This window comes from Pristis pectinata, chromosome 11, assembly GCF_009764475.1.
Source record: "Pristis pectinata isolate sPriPec2 chromosome 11, sPriPec2.1.pri, whole genome shotgun sequence".
NCBI lineage: Eukaryota > Metazoa > Chordata > Chondrichthyes > Rhinopristiformes > Pristidae > Pristis > Pristis pectinata.
In genome coordinates this window covers 53,556,284-53,583,602 of record NC_067415.1, presented here as the reverse complement: position 1 = coordinate 53,583,602, position 27,319 = coordinate 53,556,284, and the positions used below count along the sequence as shown (strand labels likewise).

The window sequence follows — 27,319 nt, the reverse complement described above, 5'->3', positions numbered from 1 at the left end:
AAGGTAAAAAAAAGTTCAAAAATTTAAGAATTTGAAAGACTCTTCTTTTATTTGATTAATTGTGTTTAATACCATTTGAAACAAATTAAATATTTGTACTCCTACTATGTCAAATGGAGATAACAGGCTTCATGCCACAGATTAAGTTTCTGACACATCCTAACGTGTAGAATATTGGTTTAAGGTGAGTATGTTAAACATAGATAGAAAATATACAAAACTGAAATAAATCCATGCATTTTTAGGGGAAAATCATGTTGACAAACAGTCATTCAGTTAGATCAAAATAAGTTTTGTAATTGTTTCTTATTTTTATATCTTTTCAATAAAATTAAATTCAAAATTGCAGGAAATAGGGAGAGAAACAGTTTACACTTTAGGTTGATGCCCTTTCAATCTGAAACACATAAAACTAGTTTTGTGGTACAGAGAAGGGGTGGGGTAAGGAGAGAAGAAAAGAACAAAAAGAAAGGTCTTGAAAGGATCAGAGGCAGGAGAAATTAAATGACAAATGCGGTGAACGTGGAATTGAAGCAAATTGGGGAGCGCAAGTTACTAGAGGAAGATAGCCTGAATGCTGGAAATCTGAAGTGAAAGAGCAGGAAATGCTGATTATTTCAAATTGTTGAATTCATCTTGAGTCTAGAAAGTCCTAGAGTACCTTGTTCAACCTGTTCCTCGAATTTGTATTGAGCTTCCTTACAACAGTGTAGGAGGTCAAGGACAGAGAGGTAAGAATGGGACCAATACAGATTTTTAAATCAGCACGCTACTAGGAGCCAGGTATCACACCTGCATATTTATGGAGGTATTCCACAAAGCATTAACCAAATTTGCTTTTGATCTTCCCGGTGTTGAGGAGACCACATCATACAGAACAATAAATTTAAAGGAGTGTAAATAAATTGCTATGCAGCACAGAGCATTTTGGACCATAGAGATTGAGAAGGAAGCTGTTAAAAGGGCAAGTGTTGCACCTTTTCGGGTTGCTTGGGGAAGTACTGTAGCAAAGGGAGTGGGTATTAGCAGAAATGAAAGTTATCCTTTCAGAATACTGAAAAGGGAGAAGAGGAGTAGGTGTGTTTATTGGTGGTATCACTGTTGTTTTACTGATATGTGTATGGAAATCTACATCTGTGAAATGAAAAAAAATCTTAGAGCAAGTAATGTCCTTTGCAGCAACTCTTGAGTATTAAACTGCATTTGCATGTCTGTGCATTCTTCTAAATTTTGATTTGTACATTGAACAATCTCTTAAAAAGCATCTCTATCAACAAGCATTTAACAAGGAATTTATTTGAACATTGTTCATCTTTCTAATTCATTTTAGTGGAATTTAGTCAGATATGGAGAGTTTACTGCACAGATGTAAAAACCATCAAATTATTTTGCCAAAATAATGTAAACTACAAACCATCTTAGTGAAATAAAACTAGTGGAACTTTATTACTTCAGTAAGATGGTGCCTTGTGAGTATCTTTCAGAATTGACAAGGCTTGATATTTGAACATGATTTACTTTATATTGGATGTAGATATTAGACGCTTTATTGAACTGATTAAAGTAGATACTTAAATATATGCAGATTCTGTGCACATAATGTGTAAACTTCTATAAATTTAAGCAAGTAAGTTATTTGAAACAAATTACTCCAGTTTTGCTCTTATGCAGATTTATTTAAGATTTAGAAATTAATTTTGCTCATTGGAAATGTATCATCCATAAATATATAATGCACACTGTTCTCAAGACCATAATGACTGCAAAAATATCTGTTTTTTATGAAGTGGGATTTTACCTTGTTTTGGCAGTGTTACTCCTTAGCAACTTGTTTCTTTTTTAATGAACAACTGAGTAATGCCAGTCTATAGTGATGCAGGCTCTGGACATATCAAGCTATCAACCTTAGCTCAGTGGTATTGGTCTCATCTCTGATTATAGGTTTAAATTTCATGACATAAAACCTGAACGTGTTACCCAGGCTGACACTTCAGTCTAGCTTTGAGGGAGTGTTACTTTGCTGCAGATGCCATCTTGCACCCGAGATGTTAAAACGAAGGTCCTGACGTAGATAGTAAAGTATCCAGCTGTAAACACGCTGCTGAACAAATGAACTGAACACTCTGTACTAGCAGCTATGCATTGTACTCCACCACTGAAATTCAGCGACATTGAATTTCAGAAGCACAGTAGTTACTGTCAGCGTTTAGCAGCACAGGTCAAGGATAAATTAGTCAACACTTATAGCTTTACTTCAATAAAGTTAGGACGTCTGTCTAGTTGCCAACCACTGTTTATCCCTCAATTTAAATCACTAAAGCATATTCTCTGACAATTTCATTATTTCATGCTGTTTCAATGTCCCATGATTGTAAAATGTGATTGATACGCACAGCTCTTACATCTCTTTCCACCTTTGAATGCATGGATTCTTGTTTGCAACCCTTCATCTTGTCCTGTTAAATACAAGATTCATTTTACCTGATATCAGATTCATGTATCATAACTCAATGTCTGTCACCCTTACTTTGTTATGAAAATAGTTGACAGTTTCTATTGTGCCTAGAAATTAGATTCTTAGATGCACAGCTGAGTAACCATATTTATTCCATGCATTTACTGTCAGTTACGGCTTAGTTGGTAGCACCACCTCTGTGACACAAAATTTTATATTCGACTCCTATTCCAAAAGGTTGTGTGCAAATCTAGGCTGACATCCAGTGCAGTACTGGAGTTCAGTAGTATTGAATATGCTGCTTTTCAAATAGTATTAAGCGTCTGTCTGATTCCTCAGGTGGTTGTAAATGATCCCATGGTTTTATGTTTAAAAAAAAATGTTGTAACCCAAAAGACATTCTTCAAAAGGCATCTGTAGACCAACTTATCAGTGGTGCCAGTGATTTGACTGCTTTCAAATATTAAAGGAGTAAATAGGGTGGATAGAAGGTATTTCCACTTATTGGGAAATATGGGAATTGGAGCACAGTATAAAAATTAGACCCGGCCTTCAGGAATGAAGTTAGGAAATATTACTACATGCATATGGCGATAAAAATTTGGAACAATGTTCTGCCAACAACAATTGATCCTTAGCCAGTTGTAACTTTATTGATAATGGACTTCTGACACATAAAGGTTTTAAAGGATATGTGAGTAATGTGAGGTAATGGAGTTAAATCATATATCAGCTGTGATCTTATTAAATGGTGGAACAAGCTCGAGGGTCTTAGTTGCCTGCTCCTGATCTTTTATTCCTGCATAGTCCTTGGCACAATGCTTTTAATGGAGTCCCACTGTGGACAAGCTATCATAGTCATTACAACAATGATTACATATAAAACAAAAAAATATACTTCATTAGTTGTAAAGCACTTGGAATATCAAAAAGTTGTGAAAGTTGGTATTTAAATGGAGATTGTAGTTTCTTTTTGTGATTCTATGATAGTCCTTCATTTGATATTCGAGTTACTTGTCTCTTATTACAAGCTTACTCATATGCATACATTGAGGGATTCTTTCAATTTTGCAAATAGGGCTCAGATAAAATATCATATTTCTGATAAATTTGTATGCAGTACATCTGACAGAGAATAACCTTATAATCCCATTCTGTAGGTTTTACTGATACTGGAGAGGTTGAGACACAAGAAGTCAGATGATATTGACAGGATTGCACCATTAATAGGATTCAGTACTGTTTTATTGACAAGACAGTGTGGTTGATATGAGCTACTGTATTAAATGGACAGGAAAATTCTGGCAATCGTATCATTCCTGTGCTGTAATTGACAGGGAAGCCCTTTCAATAGGGTCTTAATGTGCCTTTCATTGACAGCATACCTACTGCTAAGTATGTATCTTTGCTGAATGATGTAAATACACTGAATACCACAATATGGTCAAGCTAGTTGTGTTTTTATGATGCTCTTGGGTTGTGTAATAGAAGAATACATTGACATATATAAAAAGCCATGTTATATCATGTTCAAAAAGTGCAATAATAAAATTGTCAACAACCACTCCTGTATCCTAATACAATTTGACATATTCCATGTTCCAAATGGATAAAGACAAAACAAAATAATTATCCACCACTGAGTGTATTTTTGACAACTGTTTCTGCTCAGTAAACTTTTAAGTGCTTTAGACTTTAATGTGTAAAACTCATTTAACCCATTTAATCTTGAATTATTTTAACCTTACTGTACACGAAGCAAATGAGCAATAGGAAAGTAGTTACAAAAAATTACAATAATTCTCATTTTCCCACCAAATCTGAGCTCATAGTTTGCTGGATTTTGCATTCCACATAAAATAATGGGTAAACTTACTGTGTGGTGTGAATCTGGATCCCACAGCTTTTGAGAATGTTTCTGAAGATATAATAGGTATTGATGAAAATACTTACGTATAACATTTTGCTGAAACGTACATGGCTTTACTGAGAAGATTAACTAATGGGCAGGAGAATTATCGAGCATATAAAAGTTCTTTGTTCCAACCGATGGGATCAGTGTGCTCTGTGGAAGCTTTCATTATGAAGCCCAAAGAAAGGTGAACTATTGAAATGAAATTATCTCTTTCTCTGTTTGCTTTTTCTTCTCTCACATCAAATGAGATATTCTGAATGGCGAACAGGACTGTGACCTGGCTCATTAGGGCTAATTTAGAACAAGGTCCTGCTTATAAGTCACAAACAGGAATCCTGAAACATATAATATGAACAATTTATGGAGGAGAAATAATGTATAGCTGGAAAACTGAATGGGTACATTTATGCAGTTTTGGAGAACTTGTTTGGTCATATCTGGAAATAAAGGAACACAAGGAATAGTTAGGTTATAGTTGATCTGCAACTCAAACTTTCATGCCTTTGTACCATATCCCATGATATTTTTATCAAACAAATATATCTCTTTTGGTCTTGTAAGCTGGAGCTGTCCAAGCATATGTATGTGTGTGTGTGTATATCCTCAGAACAGATGAATAATTTGATGATGGAATTTCTCTTATCGGTAAAAGCAAAGTGTACCTTAGACTGGCGGTGGTCATGAAAATGTAAAATTACTACACTTTCCATTTTGGCACAGACTGAATAGAGAAATTGCCGTTTCCTCAGAAGAGTTGACTGCTGGGCATAAAGGCAATTGTAAATATAATTTTATGCATGGAGTCACAGATCACATGCATTTTCCTGGCATGTTAGTAAACCTTCATTCTGAGAAGAAGACATTCAAATAACTCCAGGCCACTTGGAAAGGCTGCCACTTTTGTTTGGCTTCTAGTTGAAAAGACCTTGTATGCCATGAGGATCTGTCACCTGAGAACACATTGTGACATGAATAGCTAATTAGTGACAGAAAATTCCCTTAATCTGCAATGAACCCAAGGCAAAGTCAGTTAATGCTCGTGTGACCTTCACATGGACAGCCATGACAGGGTGGTAGTTAGCTGCCCATAAAGCTCTCTAGGCCAGCATTGGAATAGAAGCAGATTGCACTGGCACCTTAATTTAAGTACTCCCTCTGCACTGGAAAGTTAGTCCAGGCAGCAATGTCCACACTTGGAAGGATAACAACTATGTGTCAAATGCTATGCTGCAATTAACACCATTTTGATAGAAATAAAAAGGAATTGAACTGGATATAATTTATAACTAATAATTAGCTGAACCAGCTGGTTTTAGTGACTAGGGCTGAAATGTTGATTGTAAGGCACCTACCACTTAAATGTTTAATTTTTATCCTCTCTGTTCAGACCGAGTTCTATGGTTGTTAATGATCTGCAAATTCAGTCTATGCCACAGTGCATTTCTACAAATATGCAGCAGGGTATCTAGTTATCAGACTATCTAATTATTAAACAAAATGCGGCAACCAAATGTCAAAGTATTAAGTGGTTAAACCCTTCATGTCATGGGGTATATATAATACATAAATCAGTTATTTCAGATATTTAAATTATAGGCTGCTTACAAAACCTATTTTATGTAGTAAGAAGAACATTCGGAGGAGGAATGAAGATGTGCAAATGTTAATATTTTAAAATCATTAAAATGGTATACTATATTTAATCCATTGCATTTGTATTTTACATTAAAGAAATGGATCTTCTAGATCTTTTTCTTACACCACACTGAAGACAAGAATTTGTGTGTATCAGCCCTCTCTGTTTTGCAGTCAAAAACGTCATTCCATTTCTGTTAAGTATATAATTAGATCTGAAACTAATGGAACAATGAGATATTCAAAAGTGAAAAGGTGATAATTTTCTGTTTACTAGACATTTTTGTCAATTGTGTTAAAGTTAAAAGTGATTAATTGAGAATTCCATCCCAGAATTGCTTGGTGATGATTAAGAAGCTATCTTCATGCTGGCTCTAATTCAAATTCAGGAGAACAAAGTTGTGTTGTTTAACCCAGCAAAATTCTTGCCCTGTGGTAATCTGTTATTTAGGACATGCAATGATAGAACAAGGGTCTTTTAGAGGAAATTAGAGTGTATAAATCAAAAGATAAAATGGAATTTTTGAATTATTAATCATTTGCCTCTAGGAAATTTTGCTTTGCTCTAGGATATTTTAATATGTACCAATACACTTAAATTTCTTCATCTGTTCTTCACAGACAGACAATTTTCCCGCAGAGCCCAATTACATGGGCAGCAGGCAGCAGTTTGTTCAAAGGTAAGTCTTATTAAATATCTGTCTTACCCACTCTATTTGCATTCCTGTCTATATTGCTTAGTCAGACCAAATTACTCAAAATTGATGTGGTGAAGAATAGTGCTGTCTTTTGTTCCAGTAATTCCACATTTAAAGATCCAGAGAGGGTGAGTTTGAGGGACAGTGGACATGGAGATAGTGACCAAGCCGACAGCGACCAAGACACTAATAAAGGCTCCTGCTGTGACATGTCTGCCAAAGATGCTCTCAAGATAAAATCTACGACAGCCAAACCCCCAGTCCCTGAACAAGGTTAGTTAAAGCTGTAATGACTCAAAATTGAAAAGCTATACGCTCACTGAATATCTTTGAAGAGGAAATTTGATATTTTGTTTCCCAGTAAAACACAGTAGAGATGGATTATTTTACAGTGGGTAATGTGGAGAGATCATTGAAAAAAGTAATGCTGAATAGATTTTTTAAATAATTTACTGTCCCAGTAATAAGTCACTTTTGTTCCATTGGAATCTGATTTAAGTTCCTTGATTAAAACAGCTGGAGAGTAGATTTTGAAAATACACACCTCCATTGTGAAGTTTTTGTGATGGAGAACTATTGGGAATTCAGACAGAGAGCTTAGTTAGTGCAGCAGTATTTCCTGTGGGCAATGAATGGGAAATGCTACTGAATGTGCTGACCTCACTACCCAGTAACTGAGGTCTGTTCCCATATTGTAGAGCAGTGGCAATCCGATTTGTAAAATCTACCCTTGGCTGTCATATTGATAAATCAGTTTTAAATAACAGCAGTTCATTTCACATTTCTTATACATAGCTGAAGGATAAACTAGAAATTGCTCCATGGTGCATCCCTAATTTTGGTCCTGAAAGGAGGTAGAATGTCCAATGTTATGAGTAACTCATACTCACCAAAAGTGTCTGAAATACTCTAAAGCAACTGGTAGACTCTTTGCACACACTACTAAGAGGCACCTGATTCAGGATCTCTCTCAGAAGTATTTCTATAATTCACCTTTATCAGCAGTCATTAAAGGTCCGTGAACAAAAAGCTAAGTTCTCTTTAGTTACTTACATTTTTACTACTCTGCTCCACAACAGCGTGGTTGGCCATTACCAATTATTATCCATTCAGCTATCGGCAAGCCTGAGGGTCGGAGTTCAAACCAACTCATTTTGATATTCAGAAATCCAGTGAACTATCTCTGGATGGCCAAACAGCATCTGCTGTTGGTCAGAATTATTCAGATTAATCTCAAAGTTCAGTTTATCAGGAGGCTTGGGTCTCCAGTTTTAGCTGTTTCCTCTTCTAATTTGGACCCCAGATTCTAAACCACTGCCACTCCTGTTAACACTGTTTAAACATTTTATTTTGTTGAAACACGTTTTATTGCTAGAGTTAAATTCCTAGATATCATGCAGCAAGGATGTCATTTTATTCTTCTGAATCATGTCTAGGAAGTAATTTGACATCTTTTTCTGTTCTGAAATAGTCAAGAAAGAATGCTCTATGCCACTGTAATGTCTTTTTTAGAAAAATATACCAAAGGCAATGGGAAAAGTCAACATGTATTTGGAAACAAAACTTGTGCCTTCCATTAAACGTTCTGCAAAGAGAATTTTTTTATATTTAATGATTCACTATGAGAATTTCTCTGCTTACATTCCCACCCACTCAATGCTGTAAAGTGGGTAAACCTTAAAAAACAAGAGGTTAAATTCTCATGGAAACAAATTTCCAGTAAAAGAAGCAGTTTCATTGGGCCATGAAAAGTATTATGCATTAAATTACAAACAGACAGCCAACTCTGAATTCTATGAAAACCCTTACAGTGTTGTCCTCAGTAGTATTTTTATTTTAAAAATATCACAAATATAGGACATTCACAAACTTATACATTTATTTAATTCATTATTTAATGTGATATATAGGATAAAAGTTGACATGGTCCACGATGATACTAAGTACAAGAATAGAACAGCACACTTGCTTTGTACACTGGGTTCTGGATTATCATCTTCAGAGTTTTGCTAAAGTTTTTCAATATTCTGTTAGAAACAAATCTTAAAATGGGCTTGCGTGACTGCGCAATATAAAAATGCAAGCATTGAGATAACTACCAAGATGCACAGGAGGTGTCTCACCTTTCATAGTTACTTTTACATTACTGTTTCTGAAATTTCAAAATGTTTCAAACAGTGATGGATATAATGTGAACCATCCTCCAAAGTCTTGTTATTGAAAAAGCTAATTCTTGTTCACCTGGGCAGCAAAAGTGCTCAGTGAAGACACCCTAAAATTTGAAAAAAAACATTAAAAATCAAGAGAAACCAGACTGATAACTAATTTAATTTGATCAGTACAGATTAGGAATAGTACAAACAAACTTACCTTCAATGAAGTAGAATCTAATTGATCTTCTTAATTTATAGATAGAGAGCACATTTCAAAGCCTATGGAAATGAATTCTGAAAGGAACCTTCATTGTGAAATAATAAAAAAAAGTTAAAGATAAAATATTCCTTCAGCTGAGGCGACTAGAATTTCAAATGCAGTACAATTTGAATTCCCTTTTGATAGATATAATCTTAAAATTTTCCTTGAGTTCTTTATCTGATTTGTAACATAGTACAGTGCATTAGAGATGATGGACATTTTACAGCTTGCCATACAGTCACCCAAGACCATTTCTAAAGATTTCAATAAAAGATTTTAATGGAGAAGCTTTTGAAATCATCATGATAGCTCTACTTTCAAGGCATTGGCAGACATCAGTGGGGTTTTGAGGACTGTTCCAGCATAATTTATATTCAGTGTAAGATCTTATCATTGTCTCATAACATTAGAGTATGAGAAATAGAATCTCATGCAGTGCTTTTACTTCATAAATAGAGCTCAGAATGCTCTTCTGTTTTTAATGAATTTAGTTTACTTTAAGTTTGAATTTATTTTAACCAGAATTGCAACCACAGTTTTATATCTAAAACTGATGCTCATAATTAATGGACTGAAATGAATCACATTTAACAACTTTGTAAGGCAAGCAACACTGAATAGGATTTACAAACATTTTGCACGTTTTTGTTCCCACTTAATCAATTAACATAGCTGTTAGATCATAATTATGCTGGTCCAGTATGTGAATTTTGTTTTTAACTGACATATGCAGAGCCATAAAGTATTCCAAGTATCACCAATGAATTGCATTAATAGAGTTACCAAGAAAAAATTGTAGTAGAAATAAAAACATAAAACACTTGAAACACTCAGCAAGTCAGGTAGATAGTGAAAAGAGAAATAGAGTTAAGTTTCAGGTTGAGACTAAAAGTTGTATTAGGCAGGAGTGGCTTACTGGTATGGATAATGAGGGTGTGTGTAAACATTCCATTGAGTCATCCCCCACTTGTCTACAAAAAAACATAGACAAAAATGGAACATATAGAGTTCATTGTGATGTTTCCTTAATGCCTGAGCTATGACTTATAAGGCTTGGGAATGACTCTGAAGAAGCTCGTATGCTAGAGAAGAGCACCACTTATTTATGGTTCAAAGCAGACTATTTGTTCCTTGCAATAACTGGTGAAAATTTCACTTCACCAGGATAGAAAATAATGGGTCTTTGGTTAGGCAAAATTGACATTTTTTAAAAATTCATTCTCAGCGTATGGTTGTCAAGATATGATGAGGCAAGGATTTGCTCCCCAGCTTCAGGGATCCACGAGCCTTCTTGATTTGTTTTCCTCATTGTTGTGAAGGCTTTCACCAGGTGCTGAATCATAGAGTTACACAGCATGGAAACAGGCCCTTTGGCCCATCTAGTCCATGCTGACTAGAGTCCTGATCCAGTCCCATTTGCCTGCATTTGGCTCATTTCCCTTTAAACCTTTCCTATCCATGTACCTGTCCAAATGTATTTTAAACACTGTAATTGTTCCTACCTTTAACACTTCCTATGGCAGCTCATTTCATATACCCATCATCCTCTGTGTGGAAAAACTTGCCCCTCAGGTCCCCTTTAAGTTTTTGCCCTCTCACCTTAAACCTATGCTCTCAAGTTTTAGACTCCCTTACCCTGGAAAAATGACTGTGACCATCTGCCTTATTTATGCCCCTCGTAATTTTATAAACCTCTGTAAGGTCACCTCTCAGCCTCCTTCTCTCCAGGGAAAACAGTCCTAACCTATCCAGTCTCTCCTTATAACTCAAGCCCTCTAGTCCCGGCAACATCATTGTTAATCTTTTCTGACCCACTCCAGCTTAATCACATACTCATTCGAGTAAGGTGACAATGTTCCAAGTGCAGTCTCACCAACGTCTTGTACAGCTATAACATGACGTCCCAACTCTTGTACTCGGCGCCCCATCCGATAAAGGCAAGTGTGCCACACATCTTCTTCATCACCCTGTTTACCTATGTCACCACTTCAGGGACCTCTGTATACGCACCCTGAGGTCTCTCTCTTCTACAATGCTCCTCAGGGCCCTATCATTCACGATGTATGTTCTGCCCTGGTTTAATTTCCCAAAATGCATCACTTTGTACTTGTCTGAGTTAAATTCCATTGCCCACTTTCCCAGTTTATCTAGATCCTGTTGTAACCTTAGTCCACCACACGACCGATTTTAGTGTCATCTGCAAACTTACTAATCATACCACTTACATTCTCATCCAAATCATTAATACATCTTTGACAAACAACAGGGAACCCAGCACCAGTCCCTGCGACACGCCACTGGTCACAGTCCTGAAATTTGAAAAACAACCCTCTACTACCACCCTCCAACTCCTTCCAACGAGCCAATTTTGTATATAATTGGCGAGCTCACCCTGGATCCAACCTTCCGCACCTTTCGCCCATATCCCTCTAAACCTTTCCTATCTATGTACCTGTCCATATGTCTTTTATACATTGTAATTGTTCCTACCTTTAACATTTCCTAAAGCCTTGGTAAAGTCCATCTAGACAACATCTACTGTCCTGCTTTTGTCATTCCTCTTGGTTATCTCTTCAAAAATTGCTATCAAATTTGTAAGATATGATTTCCCATGTACAAAATGCTGGTATGTTGAATATTCGGGAATTTTGCCTGGTTGGTAAATTATTACCAGCTATTAATTTGGCAATGTGATAAAATGTTTCTGAGTAACAAAGGTACTGCAGGACTGCAATGTTGAGTCACAAGAGTATGATATAGATCTGTATAGACTTTATATTGTGCAACACTCTATCATATTTTCTCACAACAATGCTGTGGCAATGTCTCTTTGCCTGTGTGAAGAGAATTTAATTTGTTTCAAGACAGATTACATATGATATAATGATTGTATTTACTTTCAGCTTGAAGCCTTCTAATCTAACATGTTATGTAACACACAAACTTAAAGGATTTATTTTTCTTTTGTCCTGCCGTGTTAGCCACTGTGTAGCCTTAACAAGCAAGATTCATGTCCTTGTTCTTTCATTACTTTTTTTTCTTCTGATTTGTCCATTCATTCGATGACAAAGTGCTGTCAATTCAGATTGCAACTCCGTAAGATAGCTTAAAAATTTTGAAAATGGAAGTGCCAAATTATCAGACTGTTGCAAAATTATTGAGAGAGTTAGTGGAAAATGGACAATTGTTACTATTTTTTGGAGCGGGAAAGGAAGTTCTGCTATATAAATACTCAAGAGGGTCGCGTTTAAATAACTGCTGAAGAATATAATTGGCATTGTGGGTCTGGTATCTGTTCCAGTGTGATTTTTTTTCTATTAATCAGTTTGAAAATTATCCCCCTTGACATCAATATAAAAAAATTCTGATTATGGACATCCAAAGTGTTGTTTAAAATCAGGCAACGAAAAATAGTTGATTCAACAACATTGTTCTCATGCAGCCTTTTTTAACTTTCACATTTAAAGAACTACAAGGGCTCTTCAAAAATAATAACATTCAAAGATACAACAGTCTGCTGGGAAAAGAAGTAATTTAAATAAAATTGCGATACATAAGTTTGGCACATTGTAACTGCAGCTGGATCTTTCCATGGTTCCCAGCTGATGTCATTGCCAATCTGTATATGAGAAAGGAGATCCTAATAAATGCTTTCATCACACTGGTGATGGATGGAGAGAGGGAATGCCCTGTTATTGGCGGGAGAGGGGTAGAAAATAAATGACACTGTGGCTCTTTTAAAGAAGTAAAGTGGGTGCCAAACTGGCCAGTGTGAAGGGAATCAAGCATATGCACAAAGCTGAAAATACTTTATAGCTAATTGACATAGTCATCAAACAGGTTATAGCCCAGTTCAGTTATGAAACAGGTTCTGGGCCCTTTGCTGGTGACCTAACCACATCTGTGCACATCAGTGGCAAAATGATAAAAAATACTTGGTTTTGGAATGTTTCTCCAGATCTACAGTAACAACACAGTCCAGTGCCAGCCATCATTTGCTTCTCATTTCCAACAGATGCCTCAACTCAGCTCCTAAAGATGTACTTTTCCCAGTTTCTGTTCTCCCTAATCCACTTCCTGTCCCCCTTTATCCAAATGCCTCAGTTGCTCAGTAATCTAGATTTCAAACATGACTTGCCAGTAAGCTATGTGGGCAGTGCTCAATAGGCAAACCAGCTGTTCATCAGCCTGGATTCATTGAGGCTCAAGGTCTCTTATCAAGTGCTTCTTATGCTTAGCTATTCTGGGGCAGGACCTCCCTGACCTCTCAGACTTAGTCTAATGTCCCAATCCAATGTACTTCCATTACCTTCCCAATGGATGTTACCACCTGATCTTAGGTCTCTCCCTTCCTCTCAGCTTCATGTATAATGTTGCTGGCTTACTTGCTTAATATCTACAAGGCTCTTTAATTTGGCTACAGAGGGAAAATAAATCCCGACTTAGTAATCAGGCCCAAGCATTAATTTTAGCAGGATCTGAAGGAAAGCCTGGTTTCATAAATGTATCACTTTTAAATTCTTCACATTATTATTGAGACCAACATTTCAGATTGGTGACCTTTCAAAAGAACTGGATTCTGTACCATACCCTCTTCAGAAGAAAGGCTATTAGGAATGTATTCATTTTTTTTACATTATTAGACTCTGGGAGCTTTACCCCAGGAATCAACAGATGAAGGACTCAGTAAAGCTGAGATCTGGGATGCATGAGCCAAACAAAGTGTAAGACAAGCAATGGAGAGGGTGTTTTGGAAGGGAGTTGGATATAAACTTGAAAGATTGTTTTAGAAAGGGAGTAGGATTGATTGGATGGAGTTGGCTGAAGATCATATTAATTTATGAATCTGAGGATCTTTCTCGCAGCAGCAATTGAATTGAATGTAGAGTGACACAGCAAAATTGTGATGGGAAAAAAGGGCTTCATAAGTAGAGAGAAAGAAGGGGAAGACAGAAAGCCAGGAAATAGAAAGAGTTATGGAATGGGCAATTATGTGGCAATTTTCTTTGTCACCACATCTCCTGGATGCTTCAGTTCCCACCCACATCCCAGAGATGTGCTGGTTGGTAGTTAATTGGCTACTGTAAATTACCACTTGTGTAGGTAGGTGGGAGGAAAACTGGGAGAAGTTGATATACATGCAAAACAAAATAGGTTACTGGAAAACAAATTGGAAAATGGGATTGTTGGGACTGCTCTGAAAGCTGGCACAGACTTCATGGGCTGAATGCCCTCATCTGTGTTGCAGGAGAATGTGAAGTATCTCTTCCTCCAACCATCTCACCAAATTCCAGCTTGCCTCCTCTTCCACCACAAACTGCAGACCCCTGATTTACCTGTTAAAAATGCTGGTCTCCCAATTCCCCTCAAAAGTACTAGTCACTGATCGATGCTTCCCCAAATCTCCAATTTCCCCCAGCTCAACTGCCAATGATGTTCCCAATCTTCCCCACTTAATGTTCAATACCATATGTAAATCCTCATATCTCCACACCTGCATGCAGCAGAAGCCAGACAATATTCAGGATACTCAACTGAACCAGCCACATAAAATACTGTAGTTGTAAGGGCATGTGTGTGGCTAGGTATCCTGTGGTGAGAGGCATCTCCTGGGATCCCAAAGTTGGTCCACGCTCTTAAAGATAAGCATGGAATGTGAAGGAATACTCTCCACTTGCCCAAATGAGTGCAGTTCCACTCAGTAAAAATGGTCTGCTTGACTGGCAGCCCAACCACTACTATAAATGTTCACTCCTTCCACCATTAGCATATTGCGGCTACAATCTGAACAGAGAGCACTGTAGCTTCTCACTAGACATTCTGACAAAACAACTCAAACCCACAACCTCTAAAACCAAGAAGGATAAGGGCAATAAATGCATGGGAACACCACCACCTGCAGACTGCAGCAGCCACACATCATCCCAATGCAAGTACATCATCATTTCTTAATCACTGAGTCTAGATCCATTATCTCCCTACCCAACAATCCTCTCCATCACAAATAATATGTACTTACATAACCATAATATCACAAGTCTCTGCCCCCTTCAGTTTAACTCTTATCGATACGTTTATTTCTTTGTTAATATCAGACATAATCATGCTTATGATCTCTGACCTGCTTTTCATTCTCCACCATCCATAACCCAGGTGGCTGTCTGTCTGTATCTTGTCCTGTTTCAAAATTCAAACTTATTTATCACCGCTCATGTCCACTGAAGTGCATTGGTTCTCACTCCCTAAATATAACTGATTTTAAAGTACTTATCCTGGTTTTTAAAAACCTTAGTTATGTCAGCCCTGCTATTCTCTATCACTTTCTCTATTCCTTCAACTCTCCAGTGACTCTTTGCTCCCACTCATTTGTGGTCTTTGCAACCCTATCAAACTTTCCCTACTACTCTCTGGGTAGACCATTATATCCCTAACCTCAGCTAAAAATCTTACCTGTCCATCTCCCTTACCTCCTTTAAGACAGCCTTTAAAATCAATTTCTTCAACCAAGATTTTTGTCACCTTTCATAAGTTTCTTTGACTTGATGATCTCTGATTACACACATTTGAGGCATCTTAGGACTTTGCCCCCTGCATTAAAGTCAATATGAATGCAAATTAATTAGATGGATAAACTATATAAATGCCAAGAATGTTGTCCAAAAACAAAAAAAATTGTGGATCCTGTTTTCATGCCAATATATCACCTAAGTTTTACCAGTCTCTCTATCCCCAAAATGAATTTATGATTTATACAAGACAGACTAACTTTAAAGCTTTGTTAAGATTATTATTAGTATCTGTACAAGGTATATTGGTGCTTTTACCACTGTTAGAAATCACTTAAACTCCTTCAAAATCACTCAGACAATTCTACTTTCAAATCACAGAAGTGACTAGCATCTCAGATCCCCAAATTGCCTGATAGTTGCCGTGTACACGTGTTGCTCAGACAGTACATTCAACTCAGACTAATTTTCTTGACTCAATGGATTTGATTGATTCCATTCCCTGCTCCAGAATGCTGCTTGCCTACCTCCAAATGCAGTTGCAGTGCTGATTGTTCATGCCTCCCACTCTTTATCCTCATTGTTCACTGCTATCAATGTACGATCAACTGCCTGATTGACCATCGAAGCCCCAATCTTTTGGTGTTTTGATTACAAGATATACCATCTGTAGCTTGTCTCTTCATTGTTATCTAGTCATGTGAGCTGGATTTGTTCGCATCCTTTCAAAATGTAGCACACAATTCAAGATCCCAGCTTGTTAAAGATTCTGTACTTCATCCTCAGAGTTTTATTTCTCCATTTAACCATTTCCATCCAGGAGGATAATTCCACATTGTGGACAGTTTTGGAGTTTGAGAAATTAAGCAAACTAATCTTTCAATGTAGTAAAATGTTTCAAGTTGCTTGAAAGCAGCAGTTGAACAAAAGTTGGTTAAAGAAAATATTGTTAGTCCAGGTGATAAAATTAGGTTTCAAAAGAGAAGGCTGACAAGTGATCTATATTTACTGCTTATGGGGAGTCCAAAACTAGGGACAACCATATTGCAGATATTAATAATCTGAAATAAAGTAGAAAATGCTGAAAATACTAAGTCATACAGCATCTTTGGCTGAAGAAACAAATCTAATGTTTCAGGTGAATGATCCTCCATCAGAAAGTTATAAAACAGGCTTTAAGGGGTAGGGAAAGGGGGATGATGCAAAGGAAAAGAATGTAGGAGAGATTAAATGATGAAGGATGACTAAAGGAAGTAGGTGGGAGGAGTCGTTTTGAAGTATGAGCTCAACAGGTAGTTGAGCTGTCCTGTTTCTGTGCTGTAAATTCTACAGCTTAAAGGGGAGAGCTGGAAAAGGAGAGACATTTGGGGAGGTAGACTGTATTTTGAAAGCACAGGTGCTATTAGTGGGTCAAGGGAATGAAAATCAAAAAAAGACACAGACAGTGAAATCTGAAAAATTGAATTCTCCAATTTTAGATCACTTGTTTTTTTCTGCTTGTATCAGGACTGGCCATTTATGCCAACCATTCCTCTCTTCCTTTTTTCTTTCATTTATACTGGGCTGCTCGGCACATCCTAGCAGGTCAGACTATGCATTACCTTGACTTTGCAGCATTAGCAACACATTACCCAGACAAATGAGCAAAAAACAAACCGCTGGAGGAACTCAGCAGGTCAGGCAGCATCTGTGGAGGGAAATGGACAGTCGACTTTTCAAGTCGAGACCCTTCATCTGGACAGTTCGGGTGAAGGGTCTTGACCCAAAATGTCAACTGTCCCATTTTCCCTCCACAGATGCTGCCTGACCAGCTGAGTTCCTCCAGCAGTTTAATGTTTGCTCCAGCAGTTTAATGTTTGCTCCAGATAGCAGCATCTGCAATCTCTTGTGTACCCAGATAAAGGAGCTGAACTGCCCATTTAATGGCTACATAATTTCACCCTATCATAGACATCCCCTCTCTTCCACCCATTCCCCCCCTCTTCCCCCGCCCCCCAACACACATCCATATACACACACACTTCACACACTTCCTCTGCTGATTAGACCAACTTGTTTTCTCTCTCTCTCTCTCTCTCAGTTCTGGTGAAGGGTTTTCAACCTGAAGCATTAACTGGTTCTCTTTCCATAAATGCCTGACCTCCTGAGATTTTTCCAGCATGTTCTATTTTTATTTTATATCAATGGGTTAATGGACTCTGGTGATGCACAAGTGGCAAGAATTGGATGAACTGAGTTTTCACAAAGGGCTACATATAAACATATGAATTATGAGCAGAAATAAGCCACTCATCCCTTGATCCTTCTGCCTATCAGTAAGATCATGGCTGCCGATGAAATTTCAACTCCCCTCTACCCAAAGTGATTTTTTACCCTCCTTGCTTATCAAGAAACTATCTACCTCTGTCTTAAAAATATTCAAACACTCTGCTTCCATCACCCTCTGAGAAAGGAAACTCCAAGGATTTTATGACTCTCAGAGAGAGAAAAAAATTCACCTCCTTTCTAACTCAAATGAGCAACCATTTGTTTTGGTACAGTGACCCCTAGTTCTAGATTTTCATACAATGGAACATAGAACATAGAACAGTACATCATAGCAACAGGCCCTTCGGCCCACAATGATGAATAGAAAACATCTTGTCCACATCCACCTTGTCAAGACCTCTCAGGATCTAATCTGTTTCAATCTAATCCCCTTTCATTCTTATAAACTTTAGTGAATACAAACCTATTTGTTCAATCTTTACTTATTAAAAAAACTTCCATTAGTCTGTTCAATGGAACTGCTTCCAATACATTCCATTGTTCCTTAAATAAGGAAACCAGTGCTATACACCATACTCTTGATGTGGTGTCACTAACGCCCTATTTAATCAAAGCATAACCCTTCCCCCCTCTTTTTTGTTCACTTCCCCTGATAATAAACAATAACTTGCTGTTAGTTTTCCTAATCACATATTCTACCTGCACAGTAACTTTTTGTGAGTCATGTACTAGGGTTATAGAGTGAGTGGAGAATGCATCCTACTGTATAATATCTACAACATGGAAAGAGACTATTTCTTTTAACTAATGTTTATGCTTCATACGTCCCCTCCCATTCTTTCATCTAACCCTATCAGCATAGTCTTCCATGCCTTAATAATGAAACATGAATGCCACTGAAAGTGAACACAGGATGGAGACTGGCACAAGATAAGAGGGAGACTGGGAAAATTTATATTGTCTAGAATGTGGCAATAACAAGACAAAGAAGTGCAGCATTAGTCTCTGCAAGTGTCATTATTCATAGGATGGTGTGGTTATGTTTCTGGCAATAATTCTCATTGTTCAGGACTAAAATGTATGAGTATTCAAAAACAGAGCTGTAAGAGAGTAATACACAAAAGGTGCTGGAGGAACTCAGCAGGTCAGGCAGCATGCATGGAAGGAAATAAAAAGTCGACATTTCGGGCCAAGACCCTGATGAAGGGTCTTGGCCCAAAACGTCGACTGTTTATTTCCATCCGTGGATGCTGCCTGTCCTGCTGAGTTCCTCCAGCACTTTTTTATGTATTGATCCAGATACATCCAGCATCTGTAGAATTTCTTGTGTCTCTGTAAGAAATTAATCTATCGGAAAACAAAGCTGCACAGTTTTCAGTTTACTTGTATGGTAAAGCACTTTGTGCAAATGTGGAATTCCTCATTATGGTAACCTGTGATGGCATTAAGTTATTTGCTCCCTATTATTTTAGATGCCATTATTCTCTCACTAAATGCTTTTAAATTTCATTATTCTCGGAAGAGCTATTGACAAAATCTCTATGGCAAGTGAACACTGTGCCATGATCAACAAATATTTTATTTTGGTTAGAATTTCTCATTCTAGGGATCTTTATCTTAACTCTTGCTCCCTAAATAATAAAAGTAAAGTAATGATCTTCATATGCTATTAAATAGCAGCAGTGTTTATTCATTGATGTAATTGTGAAAATGTGCTTTTTGAATTTTCAAATTTATTAATAAAAAGATGTTGTTTATTATCAGACATTTGACTTCCCTTTCATGTTCAATCAAATAATATGATACAGACTGCTATCACCTCGGATTTAATGATGTTAACAGCAGCATTGGTTTGATGATATAGTTGGAGTGAAGGCAACACTGGATTTTTTTCTATTTTATGTAGTTACATTTAGTAGCTTTATTTCAGCTAGCTGCCTAGATGAGTTAGACCTATATTCATGCTTGAGTGCTGATATACAACAGCTGTTACAAAAAATGTACTCTTTGGAATCAACAATTTACATGTAGACATTTCTATAAAAGCTTAACAACTAACATGACTGCTTTTCTTCTTCAAACCAAAACAAAGCAGTTCTAAAAACAATATATGCTACAGTATATGCTATGTATAATATTTATGACTGTAAAAATTGCATAGATTGCTTCAAGGTAACAATGGGATCTGACAGAAAACCAAATTTATACAAGTTTATATAACAAAAAAGAAATAGCTCTTTAGAAGAACAAGATAACAATAAACCAAAATATTAAGACTGAGGGTTGAAGTGGATGATGTATATGATTTATTTGTTTCATAGCAAAGTGTGAGGCAGATTTACTAATGTGAAAGAAAAATGTAGCAATTACAAGTTTAATGAAAGAAATGGTGGAATAAATCAAAATTATTACAGTGTTATCAGGTCAATAACTTAGCAGTTGTGAACTAAGAACTTTATTGTTCAAATATCTACTATTGAGTCTAGCTTGATTTTTGAAAACTGGTTTCCATTAAAAATAGAACTGGTTTTTGCTTTAAGGATGAAACTGAAATAGGAAATACTTATGTGTATCCACTATTCATAACCTAATATAAATGTCAGCTTTAAGGCCAAATCCAATCAGTTCTATCTGAGTTGAGAAATCCAAAGAGGAAGTATTAAGGTTAAGGACCCAGATGACCTTTGGCATCTATTAGAAATTAGCAATAGGAATTCAGTGACAATGGTCTAAGAGCAAAACAGGACCAGAGACTGGGATTTTGGTTTGTCATCTGTTATAATGCCTACTTGAAATTGAGTGCTGTTGAAAATAAATATTGGCAAGATGTATAATAGGTATCTGACGCCTATTTTTTATGCTAGATTAAGCAACGAAGAGAAATACGATAATTTTTTAAAGAATGATTACATGAAGTAGGGAATATAGAAAAAAATTAAAATATGTCTAGTGCAGTTTGATGTAAAGTAAAATTTATATCAACTTATCTATGAAAACGAGATATTGTGGTTGTTAACATTAGAAGAAGTGGAAAGAAAACACTCTTCCAAGTAGATAGTGCATCTTCATTGCACAATAGACATAAAACAGAGAATCAATCTTCCTGTGTCCTGGGAAGAAGGACACAGGAAATGAAAATGGGACAGAAAATGCCAGAAAAAAATTGGAAGAGAAAGAGGGAAAAAAAGTAAAGAAATATTTTACATTTGTACTGAGTTAGAAATTTAAGCTTCTGAGAACTGACTTTCTCTCTGTGAAGTATCATACATTGATGATTTGTGTCTTGTACCAAAACACAAACCTTCTAAACATTTAGGATTATATATTGATTACTTTTATGGAAAATACTCAAATCAGACCTGCAGGGAAAATTTATTGGGATTATACCTGTCCAAGATTTTTGCTTTAAATGCCACATAACCAAAGCTGACAACAGGTATGATATTTCACATAGAAACTTGCTTCACAAAAACTTGTATTTTTAACTGAGTATAGAAACTGCCTTTTTCCTGTGTCATCCTTTCTAGATATTTTTTACCCCCATTTCCAAACTATTACTTTCTGGCCCACAAGAAGATTGAAATTAAGATTCTCAAAGCCTATGCCAAATCCATGAAAAATATTTTGAGCCTTGCCATCAAAATAAAAGGCATAGACATGGACACAGTGGCTCATTGGGGCACCAGTGGTTTGCTAACATGTTGTACAGTGTATCAACATCAATAAAACTTCATGTATCATCTTACATCAAGTGTTTGAAGCAGAGACCCTAAATAATTAAAAGCAATTAATGTTTTGTATGATTGATTAATATTTTGTTACCTGTAGAATTTAGGTCAATCCTGATGAGGAGCTCCATGCTTCTTTGTTGTCCCAGTTATCAACTACGGTAGAGTTAAAATTGCAGCAAGAAATAATGATAGTTCATCATGCAGCTCGGACCATTTTGTAATTTTCTGCCAATCACGGCAGATTCCCCTTGAATATATTTGAGAAAAACAAATGCAGGCCTGTTACACAACTGCCACCTAACTAGAATTGATTGATATTTTAATTAGTTAGTATATTATTTATAATGGAACTAATTAAAGTTGGGAAGTGATCTGAAATGCATCTTTCAGAACGTTTGAACTGAAAATCTTTTCAATTATTGTTAGTTTTATATGATGATGGAGCATGCCAGAAACCAAACTTGTAACCTTTTGTGTTATAGATTTTATAGTTAAGTGCTGTACCCATCAGTGGAGGAAATGAATATACTATTTGAAAGCTGAGGGAATCAGGACCCACAGCAATGAGCATTTCTCAACTGTGCAACTGCCAGGTCTTCTAAGCCTAGAACTTATAGTTTAAATTATGAATTCAGTATTTAAGGAAATATAGTCAAAGCATTTTAAATATTAGTCTAAGATTCAAAATGAAATTTTAAAACATGTTTGTGTTTTATTTGGCTTTTGATATCCTAGATTGGATTGGGCGTGAAGTGTGCAATTGTGTTTGGACGTTGTCGATTAAACAACATGGAATGAATAGTAATGTGCCAGTCCAACTATCCCATCTAATCATATGTTCAATCATCAATTAAAACACAATCCACTAATTGCCCAGACTGTAATTTATTCAACTTTACACAGTGGTATACCCATATCTACCTGTAGTGTACTTCTTTCATTATTGTGTGATATGCCTTTACCTGAGGATTGTACCCTCCATTACAGTGACAGACCTACACACAGAACACAGTTTAAACATCTGGAATGTTCTGTCTGGTGTCAAGGCCCAGTATTTACCTCTCAACAAACATAACAACATATACTACATTCACAGTATGTTCTTTTATTCGGTTGTTGTTGTTTCGCTGTTTATGGAACCTTGCAGTGTACACATTTGCAGCAATATTTCCCAGTATATAATCTAACTTCTTTGACTGTGAAGTACTTTTTAATGTCCTGAAATTGAGAAAATTGAGAAAAACTGTGTTTGTCTGTTCTATCTCACTAATGTTAATGATTTATGCGTTATTTAGAAGTAAAAATATTCTAGTTTTTTTTGGAAGTTTTGGATGTTGTCCATGTTATCAACAGTTTTTGAGAGTCCTCTTATTGTGCAATACTTAAAAGAGCATATTATGTGTGTAAGTATCTGGGTTCTATGTGTAACCTTGCTAAACATATTCAAAGACTGCAGAGCTCAACACAGCATGAGCATTTATTCCAAAGAGCTGTCCAGACTGATTCAGCAGACACTTGCCGTTACCCACTGAGCACTCATAGAACTGTCAATCATATGACTCTGTACTTAACAAGATAGTAGCCTTCCAAAAAAAATACTGTGGATGCAAGAAATCTGAAATAAAAATGCCTGAATAATCAGCAGGTCAGGCAGCATCTGTAGCGAGAGATCCAGAAAAAACATTTCAGATTGTTGATCTTTTATCAGCACTGGAAAAAGTGAGAAGGATGGTTGGAGATAACGAAAAAGAATGCATGTGATAAGAGTACAGACCAGGAAATGATACAAGCGGTGAATGAGACTGAAAGATACTGAGAAAAACCACATCAGAATGAGGTGTAAATTGGAGTAAATGCCTGAAATCTGAAATACTAAGGGGAAGAAAAATAATTAAATGTTGGAAATTTGAGTTACAAGATAAGAATGGCTGATGATCTGAAATTAGTGAATTAAATGTTGAGCTTAGAAGGCTGTGATGTGCAAAGTCAGAAGATGAGGTGTTGCTTCTTAAGTACAGGAGGCCAAAGACAGGTCAGAATGAAGTAGGATGGAGAATAAAATGACAGGCAGCTGGAAACTCAGGCTCATCCTTATGGACTGAATGAGGGAGTTCTGCCAAAAAGTCTCCCACTCTGCGTTTTGTTTTACAATGGAGAGGAGACCATATCATGAGCACAAAATGCAGTAGACTAATCCGAACAGGTGTTCTCTGTTCTGCAGTTGCACCTTCCTTCCACAGGCTCCAACCTCATCATTCCACAATCACATACAATTCACTTCTACCTCCTTCCTAAGGTAGGAAAGCAGGATGGTCTTGGGAAATCTGTCATTTAAGCCTAGCCTTGTCCCTGAGAAATCATATACTCCTGCTCTATTCTTTCTTCATGCCCCTCTCCTGCCACCTGTATCTGTGACACTTCTGATGTCCTGTCTCTTTAACAGTTTCCAGTATCCCGTATTCAACCAGCTCATCTTCATCATAGAAACCCAGTCCCTCTACCCCACCAATCTGCACCACAATGGCCTCAGAGCTAGTATCCAGTAAAGGCCCATGGACTCCCACAACTACTGGTGTGTGCTTCCTCCCACTCTGCATCTTGTAAGGACTCTATTGCATTCTCCCAGTTTCTCCATTTCTGTCAAATCTGTACTGACGACCTCACCTTCTGCACATACATCTGAGGTGTGCTCCTTTTTCTTTAAACTCTGGTTTTGCCTCCACCATGTCCATTCCATTTCTTGCACTTCCTCTTTCACTCTTCCTTTTCTCTTCCAGAACAAGAATAAAGTTCCCTTGTCCTCACCCTTCATCTCCTTATTACAGGGATCATCCACTGTAATTTCTAACATCTGCTGTTTGATGCCATCTGCAGATACATCCTTCCTCATCCTCCCTTTTCTGCCTTCTATGAGATCATTCCCTCTTTATTGTTCTGGTCTACTCTTCTAACCCTACCAAAACCTACTCTGTGTCTCATGGTATCTTGCCATGCAACACCTGCCATTTTACCTCACTCCATCCTGTCATCCTGGGACCCAATCACCATCCTCCAAGTGAAACAGCAATTTATGTGTAGTTTTTTGAATGTATTACGCTGCATCTGGTGCTGGTGATGTGGCCTCTTGTAAATTGGGGAAACTAAGCACAGATGGGGTGACCTTGGGCTTTAAGTTGCCTGTCATTTTAATTCTCCATCAATTGACTCATCTGTGCTTAGGCTCTTACAGGGTTCCAACAAAGTTTAATACAAGTTTGAGAAACAGCGCTTCAACTTCTGACATACACATTATAGCCTTCAGGAATCAACATGAAATTCAAAAGTTTTAGATAGTCAGCCATTTCAAAATGGTATCTCAACATTTCCACAAACGGTCATCTACCTGAAACATTCTACCTCTGCATATGCTGCCTGACCTTCTGAGTATTTCCTACATTTTCTGGAGTTTTGTTGAGACAGCAGCCTGAAAGCTATACTCAGCATTTTACAGTTGATCCTAAATGCATAGTAATGTATAATTAACGTTAAATGTATGTCAGAGATATTGTTAGGAATAAGAAGTTGGATCCCTTGGGATATAGTGTACTTTTAAACAGGTTTTACAATTTCACCTTTATCTTTTGATTTAATTTGCTGATGCATCCCTGATACTTGCTGAATTAACAGTGGTGTGTTTTTCTTATTCATATTTCATAACCAACTTACATTTAAGTTTGCATTTACTTTAAAAGTAGTAGTCTGTTTCCTTACTGAATAGAAATGAAATTCATTAATATATAAATTTATAAAATTCATCAGTTCCCAGAGATGGGAACTTGCATTTGAAATTTCATTGAGTTGTTAGTTATCAGGAAAGACACAGCAGAGAGGTCAATTAAACATCCCCTGGAAAGTTCAAAGGTGCCTGGCTAGAATTGTTTAACTCCTGGTAACTGATGACTCGTATAGCCCTAGGAGCAGTTGGTCTGCTTAGCCTCCCATTCCAGAGAAAGGCGTTTGACAAAGGAAGATTGAAGACAGAAATATTGATGAAAGTTTGTAGTAATGACTTCTGATTTGAGAGAAATTTTGTGGAAACTTTTACTTTGGGATTCCAGAGTAAAAGTGAACTCCAGTCCCCACAACTCCCCTCAGTAGTGTCCTGAACTCAGGCCAGGACTTGTGAGTGAAATGAATCCTTTACTTCTGAATCAGAGAAAGTGTCCTCTACCTGAATAACAACTTAAAACCATAACTTAAAAACATCCAGGAAAATGTCAAAGTATCTTTTTACTTGCTATCACCCATTTCATGCTACCACACAAAAGTCAATATCTACCTCATAATACAGTGAAACAAAACCTAGTATTATAGTTCAAAGCATAAGGTACAACAGCATTAGTTTGACTAACAAAACTACCATAAGTAATGAAACTTGCCAATTCAACTCTATACCATTTTAAAAAAAGTAAAATGCCTAATAAACTGAAGTTCTGGACTTAATTAAGTCCAGAACTTCAGGTGTTCCTGTATTTGCATCCAGCTGCATGATATCAGATCAATATCAAGCCCATATCAGAACATCAGATGGTCAAAATACACTCCCTATAAAAGATTCAGTTCAGGAACCATTCACCTTACAATCCTCATTTCCCAGTCCTGGATAGACCAGGCAGTTATTGTAGAATGACAAAATTCCCCTAAGATATCCTGTTGTTCCTTTGTCCTTGATAAGTTCTTAAGTTTTGCTGTATTTGTTCCAGTATCTGAACCCCCTGTATGCAGTTCTGTCTTGCATTGCTGAACAACCTTTCAAAAATGTATAACATATCCTTATAGGAACCTCTATTGCACAGCAACACTTAGTGCTTTTACTGATTTTTTGTGAAAGAAGAACATAGTCTATCAGATTCATCTTTAACCAATCAGGTTTTCAAAGAACATCATGATAATTGAATTGTCTGATAATCATTGCAATCAGTCCCTTGTCGTTTAGTCTGCAACAGATATAGCTATCATGCAATTAGAGCATTCTAAAGGACAGTTTTGGGAAATAGTTAATGTCACCTTCTTCCCAAGCATGCTGCACTTAACAAATGTCATTACTCAAATGCAGTATTCCAAAATATTATTTGTGAATTAAATCCATCATATTAGCATTTGAATTTATGAATGTAAATAATTCTGAGCCAGCCATTCACTCACCCAAAATATTGTTTTTGCAGGTTGGATATAAATTTACCCATTTTCAAGCACAGCCTACATTCTTTAGTTTTACTGTTTTGAATGCAACTTGTCATGGTTGATGCAATCTAGTCCTTTTAGAATTCTAAAAATAGAAATAATATTATCATGTGAATGTGACCAGTTTGAATAATTGCTGCTCATAATTCAGTCCTTCTATCCCAATAATCATTCTGGTTGCTCTTTTCTGTATCCATTCCACAGCTAGTAATGAAAAGAACTGATGTTAGGAGTCCTCTGTGGTTAAATCACCTTACTAATACATGAGCAGAATAATTCTAACTACAACCAGCTTTGCATGTTAACTATGCTGTTCCTAAATCTCTGACTGTGTAAATGAGAGTGAACATGCTTTCAGAATGTTTTCTCAGCTATTTCTTCTATACTCTCCTAAGACTGCATTTTTAGCTAGAATGTCATCAGTGGACATTGGTCATCACCCCATACCTTGCCCATTCTTCATGTGTGAGTCA

General features: G+C 36.7%; 1 protein-coding gene across 2 annotated transcripts in view; it reads left to right on the top strand.

Moving 5' to 3' along the window:
- The window catches only part of pcdh17 (protocadherin 17), a 106,895-nt gene that overhangs the window by 15,995 nt on the left and 63,581 nt on the right, over nucleotides 1–27,319 (top strand). For both annotated transcript variants that reach the window (XM_052026278.1, XM_052026277.1), the window contains exons 2-3: nucleotides 6,627–6,685; nucleotides 6,804–6,976. In XM_052026278.1, the coding sequence (XP_051882238.1) occupies nucleotides 6,627–6,685; nucleotides 6,804–6,976 (232 nt within the window). The remainder of the gene's footprint in view (nucleotides 1–6,626; nucleotides 6,686–6,803; nucleotides 6,977–27,319) is intronic.